We start from the raw sequence: 12,369 nt of genomic DNA on the forward strand, positions 1-12,369 counted from the left end.
AATACAATTTTTAGTTATTGTAAGAAAAAAAGGCAAAATGGTTGTTAAACTTTTGAGAATGCTTTGAGCATGCTTATTTAAATGCTTTGAATTGAATGAAATGTGCTCAATTACACAGATCTGTGCTTTTAAAAAACATTAGCATTTGCAATTCATACGTTGTAGTTTAATGCCTCATTTATATTTAACAGTATTATTTAGGTTGATTGTTAAGGTAATATTTAACAGGAATAGTTAAGTGTGTAGCTGCAAGGACAGCTAAAAGGTCCATAATACAGAAATTTTAGCTGTTTAGGAGACGAAGTACATAAATATATTAAAATCCTTTTATTATGACTTGTAAAGTTTAACACCTTTGGACCAATTCTAACTTCAGGATTATTTTTTGTGCCTCATATAATATGTTTCAATCTACCCATTTATCACTTTTATGAGTAGCATAAGTAAATTTAGTGCATCTGCATATTTATACACTTTAAATAGACCAATGTAAACAGTTTCTTATCTGCCATATGTTGAAATGTTTCAGTAAAGTAAAGACATAACTGCCTAGTCAACAAAGAATGGCATTGAATTGCACTGTTTTGGAAAAAAAAGTTAAGTGAACTAGATGGCTGTTAATCTGGTTCTTTAAATATCATAAACAAAAGTATCAGAATGTGTTTCCAAGGACAAAGGCGGAGTTTTCTGGGCTTTGATTGGTTGCTGCCTTGTCCTGTCCCACAGCCATCCTTAATTGGCTTTGGTAGATTGGAATCACATAAGCAGAGTGACATTTATTACTTTCCTAGTTGTTTCTTTGCACTGAGCCCCGAGATTCCCAAGGAGTAACTGTAAAAGATTTCTTTCATTTCGTCCATGATCTACGGGAGGGGATCACTCTAAGAAGAGCAGGCATGAGTTTGAGTGCAAGAAGAGTCACTCTGCCTGCAATAACGCCCATAGTTCTACAGAAAAGGGTATGTGACTTCTGCCTTTTTTCTTTTCTTTTTCTTGCTGTTTTTTAATTTCCTGTTACTGTGTTTATTAATGTGTTGGAAACTTTCGTTACATATCCTGAGAGAGGCTATAATTCATTGAGGCTATAGGTGATTAAAGGATAGATTATTGAAATTAGACTATTAAAAAAAAAGCTGGGCCAGAACATCTCTATAGTACGAAAAGCTCCATGTGAAAGTAGTTTGGTCTCGATTTCAGGGCGTTGTGATACAGACTGTATTGAAGATTTTTCTTTCTTTTTTTTTTTCCCCTTCTACTGTAACTTCAGGCCTCTTTGCCTTTAGTTCAATAGGCAATCTGCTAGCTATTATGTTTTATATTTGTTTACTAAGGAGCAGATTCTTTGTTTCACTATAATTCATGATACATCCATCTTCATTGTTGAATGGACGATATAATTGTTTTACTGTTTAAAACATATGGCACCAGTTTCTTTTCCTCTGGTTTTCTACCCATTTCTATTGAGTTTCTGCTTACTTGCTTAAGAAAAACTTTCCATTAAGTTCCCTTGTGAAAAGGCTTTCTGTTAATTATTAATGCAGTCAATCCTGTGTGTGAAATATTTTGTCTGTTAGTTTTTTGTAAAGTTTATTTCTATGTCTTACTTGCCACATCGTATTTTATAAGGTAATAAATATACCATGTGATGTAGCATTTAAGTAAAGCTGAATATACTAAACTTCTCTTGTAAATATACCAAATAAGAACCGTGTATTGAAATCCTTAAAGAATCAAATCTGTTGTATAGCAAAGAAAAAGCACCAAAACACATTTTGACACTGTGCTTTCTGAATGGTTTTGGTGACACTAGAAACTGTAATGTTTATTTCTGTACCTGACTTTTAATGGTTAACTATTAGTGTATTTCATTAAGTCAAAGGTCATGGTTTAATTTATTTGAAAATGACAAATCTTACAATTAGGGTGTCTTTTAAAAGAAGTGTCTCTTTTCATTGTTTTTAAGTTTTAGGTTTTTAATTTATTTTTTTATCCAGTTGACTACTTATTCACCAGGGACATTTTACTTGGCAGTAAAACAGTATATGATAATTTTGCCAACATTTGTTCTTATCTTTCTTGATGTCTTTCTTTCATCTTAAGCAAATTTAATTAAAAATATTTTGCATTGAGCTGGAGTCTTTATTTTGATGTAGACTTAGTAGTACATTAATAATGACCATATAGATTACCTGAGTCACTGGCAATGTGAAAAGGTATAATAGCGTATATCAAATCTATATCCTTATGTTTGGATTCTTCTTTATCCAGTTAATACTTTATCCAGTTAATAATTCTTCTTTATCCAGATAATTAATAATAATTTCTTTGGTTTAACCAAGAAATTTTCATCATGTGGTTTTTTTGCACAACATATTGGTGTGGTGGAAAGCATGCCGCCTGGATTCTCCATTTCCTAGCTGTGTGATCTTGGGCAAGTCATTTAAACTCTCTGAGTCACTACTTTCTCACCTATAATATAATAGTGGAGAGATTTTCATTACATGCTCTCTTCAGTCTTATTTGTGTCTATAATTCTGTGACTCAAATAATATATTTTGAATTTTCATAAGTATAATAAAATATTTAAACCATTTCTTATTAGAGTATAAAACATTAGAAGAAGATGCTATCATTTTCAAGGATTTGGAGCAGTTAGTCTAGGGGAAATTTGTATGAGTAAATTTGTATGAGTAAAACTTAGCTAGAAAATAACACCCAGCACTGGTTGGTAAGTAGCAAAACAGGATTACTCTGGAAAGCTGTGATTATAAGTGATGTTAGGTCTGAGCTGCCAATGGATACATCGTTGTGATTTCTTTTGGTTCTTTTATAATAAGCTTCTAGTCAGGTTTCTATTATAATAATTAACATAAGTCAAAATTCCCTAAGCCCAAGTCCATGTTATTCCTTTCCAGTTGGTACACATATTAAATGTTCATATAATTTAGCGCATCATTTGCTGAAAATACTTAATGCTATTTCTTTCTCCCAATAGTTTAATCCCCAGAGGACCCATTGTTGATAAGACTGTTCTGAAAATCTTAGTATCTCTTATTTTAGAAACTGGGTGTTTTTCTGACTAAAAAATATCCATCTGCTCTGGTCACACCATGCCTTTGTTTTCTAAGATAGGAAATTATTCCACACTTATAATTAACTTGTTTTCTATATGCACCATAGTTTAAGATGATACAAATTAATACAAGCATTTCTCAGTATTTTGGGGCAGCTTCTCATTTTCCAAAGAACCTAGGTGCTTTTTCCACAGGTTTGGCATAGAGTTGGCTCATCCTGAATGAGTGGTTCTTGCAAAATAATTTGTCAACTGGAATCCTAATCATTTGAAAGGCTGAGGGTATTTCTGAAAATGCTTAATAGTTTTAGGGAGTAATTTTCTTATCAGCAAGCATATCTGATCTAAGTGGGCATAAGATCTCCTGAGATTGGTTGGGAACTTGAACTTTAAACACGGCTCTTAACATGGTATGGTATTTTCGTAGCACATCAAATATACTTTGATCTTTGAAGAACAGACTAGTTCAGTGGACTCTCTGTCAAGTAAATTGGAAATAAATTTTTGACTTTTTCTAATTCTATCAGGATCCGATTTCCTTGATTCTAGTTAATCAAGGTTCCAGTGAAGAAAGTTTCATCATCTCTCTCAGAAATGATCGCATCCTCATCAAGTGTTCTGAATGAGCTCTTCACCTCATAGCATTTTTCTCAGATAACTAGGTTATGCCTTTTTTTTTTCAAATGAGAAGACTGAGTCTCTTGGATGTTGAGTGACTTATGCAAGATCACCCAGAAGGTCAATGGCAAAGCTAGAAATAGAATCTAGGTCTTGTGACTTCCACTGTGTTTCTCTTATTAGATATGTGTTACCTCCTGAAATTAATATGTTAATGAAATTGCCTTATGGTGTGTATAACTGCCATTCAACTTCTAGTCTGGAATTAGCTTAGGCAAATCTTTTCATCTTCCTCTGCACCTCCACCAACTCCCATATGCTCTAGTGTAGAAAACATTTTATTCAGACAGCAATTGTAAGCAACAAAGTGTGTGCGTGTGTGTGTGTGTGTAAGAGAGAGAGAGAGAGAGAGAGAGAGAGAGTATGAGAGAGAGAGAGAGATGGAAAGACAGTTTTACCCAGCGTTCATTACATCAAGAAACAATTTTAAGGTCCCAGAGAGTTAACAAAAACTCAAGCATTGTAAGGCTTGTACTAAGTGCAATATAAAATTCACATTCTTTTTATATAAAGGTTGGAAGGTCTGAAGGCCAGATGCCCATATTCTGATTCTGTGGGTAGGAAGATTTCTACCTCTGTCAGATTAAAATTGTTCTGCAAATTGTTTCCAAGCATTTCTACATTCTTTAGCCATACTACAATTATGAGAGACTTTCATAGGCACACAGAATTCTAACGTGTCTTCCAGAATCTCAGAGAAAAAAGGAATACTTTTTAGAATATATTTTTTATAAGATTCAAATCATTTGAAAATCCAAAATTCATGAGTATAATATGGAGCAATGCCATTTATCAAAAGATCCAATTCCCCATCTATACAAGAGAATAGTTTGTTATATTCATTTCCCTCCTCATACAATTAGAATTATTGCTGTGAATTTCTAAAAACAATTTTGTAAAGAATGAAAGAATATAGATCATCATCATATCACTATTTTGCCCAGAAGCTTTTAAATACATACAAAATCAGTCCAAGCGAATGTAGCATTCACTGTGCTTTGCGGCCTTTGAAACCTTTGGGGGTTTCCTCAGCTTCATATGAAGCCTCCACTCCAGCACATCGTTTTTCTCCTTGTGCTCCAAACAGGGTTTGGTGCTTGTCCCACTGTACTTCTGCACGCAGTTTTGTGCTCCATGACCTGTAGACAACTCCAGGATCCTGTTACTGTCTGTGTCCCAGCTCAGGCTGTGGTACCATCCTGAAACCTTCTAAGACTGTTTCTTATTACATCTGTCTTAATGGTGTCTTGACTCGAGTGTCCATGGATCCACCTTTATGACTCATTTCTCAATGCAGTAACTACTGCCATGTGACATCAATTTTGTTATTACCTTTTATGATATTTAAGTCTTATTAGCTCTCCTTAGGTGTGTATCTTAAGCTTTCTGGCTTTTCATATTTGACTTTTAGTTTTTTCTATGGACCTTGTGTATGTTTTATATATCTTGTATTATTTGGTTTTCAAAATTTGTTTTTACATTTTTAAGGGAAAGACCCTTTAAATAAAGTGCTTTGTCAGTTACAGGCTGAATTTAATTTCATGTAACCGGAAAACTCAAATGACAGCATATTAAACAGGGGAGAGATTTATTTTTCTTTCACTTTACAAGAAGAATTGGTCCCAGGCTAATGTAGCCTTCCAGCAATGTCCTCAGGCAACCAAGCTCCTTCCTGCTTTCTATTGTATCTTCCTTAGTGTGGGTCCCTTTTCCTTTTATGGAAAGATAAATGCAGATCGCTAGCCATCCGGCTCACATTCCTGGCATACAAAATGGGAAGAACCAAGGGCATACAGGCTAGTTCTGCCAGTTATTAACGTGCCACTGGGGAATAACTGGGAGCTTCTGATCATATCTTACTGGCTAGGATTGTGTCACGTGGTCTGGATCCAAGGGAAGCCAGGAAATGTAGGCCTTGACCTGCACGCACTGCCCTTCTCACCAGAATTAGGAAATGGGGAGGATGGCTTTTGGTGGGGAACTAGCTGTCTCCACTGTCAGTGACTCCTGTGTATTAGGCATGCAGAAAATGTTTGTCCCTTGGATTTTTATTATTGTCTTGCCAGGTATAGAATATAGTTATGCTTTTTGAACAAATGTATTCTATCGCTTGATTGGAGATAGTAGAAGGTGTAGTAAGTGGGGAGAGAGCAGATTTCCTGTGTAGGGGAGGGTAATGGAATGCATAGATGGTGACCTGAGTTTAGATGGCTGGCTTGCTTGGAAAGTGGTTGTGAAGTGGGAGTGAGTACTATTATTGCTGTTTACCTGGAGCTCTCATTCTCCCTAAATCTTGATCTTTCTTCTGCCCTTTTAATTTTTATACAGGGTAACATAGTTGCATATTCACCCAGGAAGGGTACCACATAGATGAATGGATTTTGTGTTTTCACAAAATGTTTCCTTTCCCTAAAAGTGAGTTTTTACGAAGTGTGCTGTAGTGGAGATTGTTTGTGTGTTTTAGCCAGGAAACCCTGAGTTTGAGCTCAGCTCTGTCACTGATCAGTGTTGTGACTTTAGGTGTCTTCTTTTAAACCTTTCAAAAATTCAGTTTCTCTGTTTTGCAGATAATGATGCTTCCTCACAGAACAGTTGCGAGGATTAAATAGGATAAATATTTAGAAGACTTGACACGTAGTAGAAGCTCAACAAATGTGAATTTCTTTTTTTCCCCCTCATCTGGGGAATGGCGTGTGTTACTAGTTTCATAAATGGTTTAAAATCTCCCTATTACTGTGATTTAAATTTTTTTGGGGGGTGGGGGCTCTATCCTTTTAAGTATTGATAGCTATTCAAAAGTTTTCTTGTAGCAAATGAATCAAACAAAAAGTAGTTGTCCTTGATACAATGCAGCCAGGGAACGAAAGACAGTATGCCTCTCAAATTCTTGTTCCCTCTGCTTACTTTCTGTATACAGACTCTAATTTGAATTAAAAAAAAATTAATCCAACTACTATATGCTGATAAATATTTTTTTAAAAAATTTGGGAATGTAGATTTAAATAGAATAAGATAGGTGGTTAGATTACTTCTTTCACTGTCCTAGGGAATATCAGGCAGGGACTTCTGGCTTACATATTTGCAAGAGGTACAGTTGTACCTAGTGTTAAGACATTGTTTCAGTAGACAGAGGTGACATTACTGGAATGTGAGCTATATGATGGTAGGGGCTGTGTCATCTTTGATCATCATTAGACTCAAGTGCCCAGCACAGGGAATGTACAAAGTTGGGATATAATTACTATTCACTGAATAAACACAATTTTTGAAAAAACAAAATTGGGCTTTTTTGATACCGACCTGTCATTGGCATTTCCATCTCTGCATTTGTGTCTCTGTGGCGTTCATTTCCTTTTTCCTGGATTGCATACCTTGTGGTAAGAAGCTGTGCACTCAGGGCCCACCTCAGCTGGTCCACCTTGCTTTTTCATGAGCTCTGTCTCCACCCCCTCCCTCCCTCCCAGCTCGTTCCTGTGAGTAATTTTGAGCACTCCCTGCCCTCCACACCAGTAGAAATAAAAACAGCTATACTATGTTCAGCACTGATTACACTCTCTTTAATCCTCATAAGAACCCTACAAGATTGGTGGACAAACCCAGGCTGGGATGAGAAAAGTGAGCCCTGGAGAAGTTAAGTGTCTTAGCACAGTGCTAATGAATGACAAGTCAGGACTGAGCCCAGGTGGGCCCCGCCCCGCACAGGGGCTGCCTGTCAGAATTGATGGGCACACATGTGATGCAGAGCTGCGCTCCATTGCGCGGCTGCAGTGCCCTTGCCTTTCACCTATAGTCTACTCATCAGACAAATCTCACCTTTTTTTTTTTTACCTGTCTGTCTGTTGCCCTCCTAGCTATTGTTTCCTCGTTGTACACTCCAGTCTTACCTCACCTCAAAGATATAGTGAGTAAACCATATGTCAGAGCTCCTTGGAGCTCAATAGGAATCTCTTGGGACTTACTAATTGTGCTTTAAAAAATTTATAATAATAGTCACTCTTATGAATTGAGTGCTATCAGTTTGCCATCATTTTGCCCATTTTACAGGATGAGGAATCTGAGACTCCTCATTGATAAGCTCATGGTGTAGGATCTGATCCCAGAGCAGATTCCGGAGTGCACCATCGCCACAAGCACCTGGACTGAACCTCCATGAGAATGAGGGCCACGTCTCGTATTAGTTTGCAAACTACAGTGTCTGGTCCACGTTTGGCAATGAAGGCAGATTAAAAATAGCTGGGCTGATTAACAGTCTAAGACTCTTGCTTGGGGGGAGCAGTCTTAGGGCTGGCTCGCCTTGGCGGTACCCCAGCGCCCGAAGCCAAATCTAGAAAATAAGAATCTCTTTTGGCAGAAAAAAGAAGTAAGTCTTTTGGTTATTTCAGATATTTCGGGTATTAAGCCCTCTGAAAGATAGAGATTTTCTACCCCTGTATGATATTACAAATGCTTTCTCTTAAGACAGTTTCAAAAGAGCAATTAAAAAACCATTTTGGCTAAACAGCATTGTCCTATATGCTTGACAGCCTCCTAATTGAGCCTGCGTATTTGGGCGTATACATTCAGTTGTATTTGTGAAATACCAGGAATATTATTTTATAGTTTCAGAAGTCAAATGAGTTTGGGTGGTTCTATCAGGATTTGAAGAAGATTTTGACATCACCATTCTAAATGCCAAGGAGGATCTCCAGCTTGAGTTGCAGGAAAGGGGACTTTATATTATATACCACCTGAAGTGACTACATATATGCCACTCCAACCCATCCCCAACCCTTCTTATTAAAGATGTAGACATAATTTATCTTAAAAATTCAAATAGTTAAGAATGTTTAAAAATATATTTAATTTTTTTAGAAGCTTGCAACTATTTTAAGCAGTACCTCTATGTATGTTAAAGTTGTAGTTTTCAAAGCATTGTTTTCTTTCTCTATTTGCACCAAGAAATAAAGACTCCCTCTGCTGGCTGTTTCTATATATGCAATTTTTCTGGCAAGTTGTGCTAAAAAAAGTGAAACACAAAGAATAACCTTTTTTGACATTCAAAAAGCTGGGTGCTTTGGGACATACGTGCAACTTTATATTTGGGTTTTTAGTTATCTAATGCTTTAATGCAAGATGTTGTGTCGAAGCAGCAGCTTAAAGCTGCATGAAAATTAGGTAAGCAGAGTGGAAAGAACAGGATGAGGTAGGAGCCCAGAGATTGGGGTTCCCAGGCTGGTTCTGCCAGGGACCAGCTGGAGATCCCCCGGCAAGTCAGGTCCTCTTCAGTCTCAGCTTCTTCACTGGTAGAATGAGAAGGTTTCAGGAGATGTTTTCTAAGAGTCCTAACCTTTAGGATTTTATGATTCTAACAGTATTGATTCCATTTCTTTTACAGGAATATACATGTTTTACACTGATGCACATGCTTTGCACTGATATAAAATAAATATTTAGAAACGTGAGGGAAAGGTAAAATGACAAACATGGATATAAATCAGTTATTCCTCGTGCTATCACAGTATGGGAATGTTAGATCTAGAAAGTGATAGTTTGCATGGTAAGTTCATAAAATAATACCCCCCAGATGTACCAGAAAGACTGACTATAGCATATTTCATTGATTCTATGGCACCTTAAATTACAAGAAGCATCATTATCTTATATGCTTCCAATTAAATTATGACATACCATTGATGGTAAGTTACAGAGAAGTTACAGAGAAGTTAAATGTGAGAAGGTGTGCTTTTAAAAATCAGTGAAACAAGGTAGTTCCTAAAAGTGCTTCAGTTGATGCCAGACAGCTCAAGAATTAACAATAAAAAGTCTGATGTGTCCTGGACTCTGATAAATATTCTCTTTCCTCTCCTCGTGTTTTCCCCTCTCTTCTAAACACTTCTCCCTTCACCCCTCCCCAACTTGTCCTTCTTTCTCACTGTGTGAAACAGTTATTAACTTTTTCACTTAGGCATGTCTTATGGTTATTCTGGGAACAAACGACTGCTGAAAAACTGAAATGAGATACTGGAATAACATTGTGTCCAACATAAGCATGACCAGTGGTTTTCTGCTTTGAATATGAATAAGCATTAGCACTTGTGAAGGGTTTTTTAAACTTCAAAGGTGAATTAGTCAGCACTGGCATCTTCACAGGAATTACATGAGTTTTAAAAACACTGAGGCTTCAGAGAACGCTCCTTTGATGAAGTCACTGGAAATGTTAGAGTGGGATTTGTGATCTGACCCTCTTTATTATTCGTATTGGATTTAGGTCCTAAAATAACATGAATATATACATATGTATATGTGTGCGTCCATGGTTTGGGATATTTTTAGGCTTAGTTTTTAATGTTTGCTTTCTTTTATAATGAAGTTAGAGCTGTTTCTTTTGCCTTTTTTTTTTTTTTACCATGTAAGAGCACACTGAAAGGGCTTCTGATTTCTTGCTTTATAAAATTGAACATCCGCTTGAGTTAGGGTCTTTCTTGCTATCCTCTAGGGAGAAAGAAAGCCCAAGGAAGGCGCAGGCTGCCTGGCTCTTGGCCTGAGACGGAGAGCAGAGAGGGTCAAGAACAGAGTAGAGCACAGGGGCTTGAAGGAGAGACTTTCTGGACCCCCCTTTGCCTGCAGACCGGCTTTCTTCTCTTGGTTGGAAGCCTAGACGTGGCATGATTTGGCAGTGTCATTGATCTAGACAGTCAGGTGGGACAGTGCTAAATCCCCTGCTGTGCCAGGTTTGGGGCATTTCCAGTAGCAAGGCCACACTGGGCCTCGTGGGCCTGATGCTGGATGGGAAGTGAATTCATACAGCATAAAGCTTCACCTTTGCATTTTGAATTCATACAGAACTTGCAGAAGATCTGTATGGATCCCCAGCCACACAGGTCCTTTAACTCTGAATTAGTTAATCTCTTTATCCCCGCATGCCTTCTAATGTTACTGCTGAAATGTAATGACCTACAAATGTGTACAAGTCCAGAGTTTTTACAGAGGTGGTGTGGGGATGATTCATTCTTGTGACCTTGAGGATTGTGGAAAGAGCCTGGATCCGTGGTCATTTGATGGAACTTGCCTCACCAGACCCTGAGCTATCCTCCTCTGGTTTCAAATGTGAGAAAAAAAACCCAAACCTTTAATTTGATTAATAAGCCATTGTTGGGTAGATTTTTCTATTACTTAGAGCCGAATTTGTTCCTAAATGATTAGCTCACCATGTAGTTACTTATCATTATTTTCTTATCACTTTGTAATCTTATTCTGGTAAAACTGTCTTTTTAAAATTGAATTCTTTACTTCCAACCATTGAAAAAAGCTACTTTATCATTTGTGTATCTTAAAAAGGATCCCCTCTTGAGGTGGCCTCCTTGCTAGTTTGCACCGATAGAAACCAGTGTCTAGCAGTGCTGGGCAAAGACGCTTCTCCACAGACCTTCCAGCACCTGTGCACCTGTGCTTCCTCACCTCTTCCTCATAACTCAGTCCCTCTGATCTCAGGACAGTGGTCTGTGTGCTGTTCCATGTGTATTTTTTGCCTCTTCAGTCCTTGGTATCTTTGCTCATGATACTTGTTCCACACAGATGTTCTTTTTTTTTTTTTTTTAATTCTCAGAGTTCCAGACTTAAAATGGGCCAGAGAAGTCACCTTATCTACCTTTGTTCAGTCCGCAGATTTCTTGAAAACTTGCCTATGTTTTCTCTTTGGTCCCATGTGTGTCCTTTCTTCCCTAGAGGTTTTTAAACTCTGTGAGGTTTCCAAGCTACTGTTTTGGAATCCCTAATATTGTCTCCTATGAGGCCATTCATGACGGTGTCAGTCGTCCCTAAAGGGATATTTACACTGTGCCAGGCCCCATGCTGACTGCTGGGGACACAATGGGAAGCACATATTGACATTATTCCTGGTGTCATGCAGCATGCTGAGTAGTAGAAGCTTATGGATAATAATTATGTAGTTGCACATATGCATACGTGAAACAAAGGGCCTGGACCTAAACTGGGAGTAGCGTTGAAAACTTCCCCACAGAATGAATGGTTTATCTGAAGGATGAGAAACAAGAGGTGGGTGGACAGTATTCTAGGCAGCAGTAGTAGATGCAAAGGCCCTGTGTCAGGAAGGAGCATAGCTATTTCAAGAAACTGAGAAAATATATGGTCAGAGTTAGAGAATAAGGAAAGGATTATAGGGAATAAAGTTGAAAGGGGCCACATGGATGTGAAATGGACCTGTTTATGTCAATCAATTCCTGTAATTCTGATATTGGTGACAATATCTATTTTGAGTTAATGAACATGTACTGCTCATGCTCAAATATGTAGTTGAATATCTCTTTCAATGGAGATAATTTGATTCCCTATGACCTGATTTCTCTAAACTATGTACTGTTTTGCTCTTAATAAATATTTGACAGCTAGCAAAATAATGAAGGATAGCAATATGGAAGCGACAGCTTTTCTTGAGCTGTTGGGATCTTTGGGAACAGTCTTTGTTTTTAAATATAACATTTTGTTAGAGGTTTCGAATAAGTAATAATGAATGTATTATTTGCCGTTTCCCTTCAGGGGAACATATTGAGTTGCTTAATTCAAAACATCTAAGACTGTCTCCTCTTATCTTAGGATACTACATTCCTTATTTAGAAGAA

General features: G+C 37.4%; 1 protein-coding gene across 13 annotated transcripts in view; it reads left to right on the forward strand.

Moving 5' to 3' along the window:
- The window catches only part of GRB14 (growth factor receptor bound protein 14), a 124,856-nt gene that overhangs the window by 55,342 nt on the left and 57,145 nt on the right, over positions 1-12,369 (forward strand). Inside the window, exon 1 of one of the 13 annotated variants that reach the window (XM_027129684.1) lies at positions 730-959. The exons of 11 other annotated variants lie outside the window; for them this stretch is intronic. In XM_027129684.1, the coding sequence (XP_026985485.1) occupies positions 897-959 (63 nt within the window). In that variant the 5' untranslated portion in view covers positions 730-896. Of the gene's footprint in view, positions 1-729; positions 960-12,369 lie in introns of those variants that run through there. One more of the 13 variants, XM_027129668.1, reaches the window with a different exon arrangement.

This window comes from Aethalodelphis obliquidens, unplaced genomic scaffold (genome assembly GCF_003676395.1).
Source record: "Aethalodelphis obliquidens isolate GAN/ISIS:26980383/991018 unplaced genomic scaffold, ASM367639v1 scaffold2, whole genome shotgun sequence".
Lineage (NCBI taxonomy): Eukaryota > Metazoa > Chordata > Mammalia > Artiodactyla > Delphinidae > Aethalodelphis > Aethalodelphis obliquidens.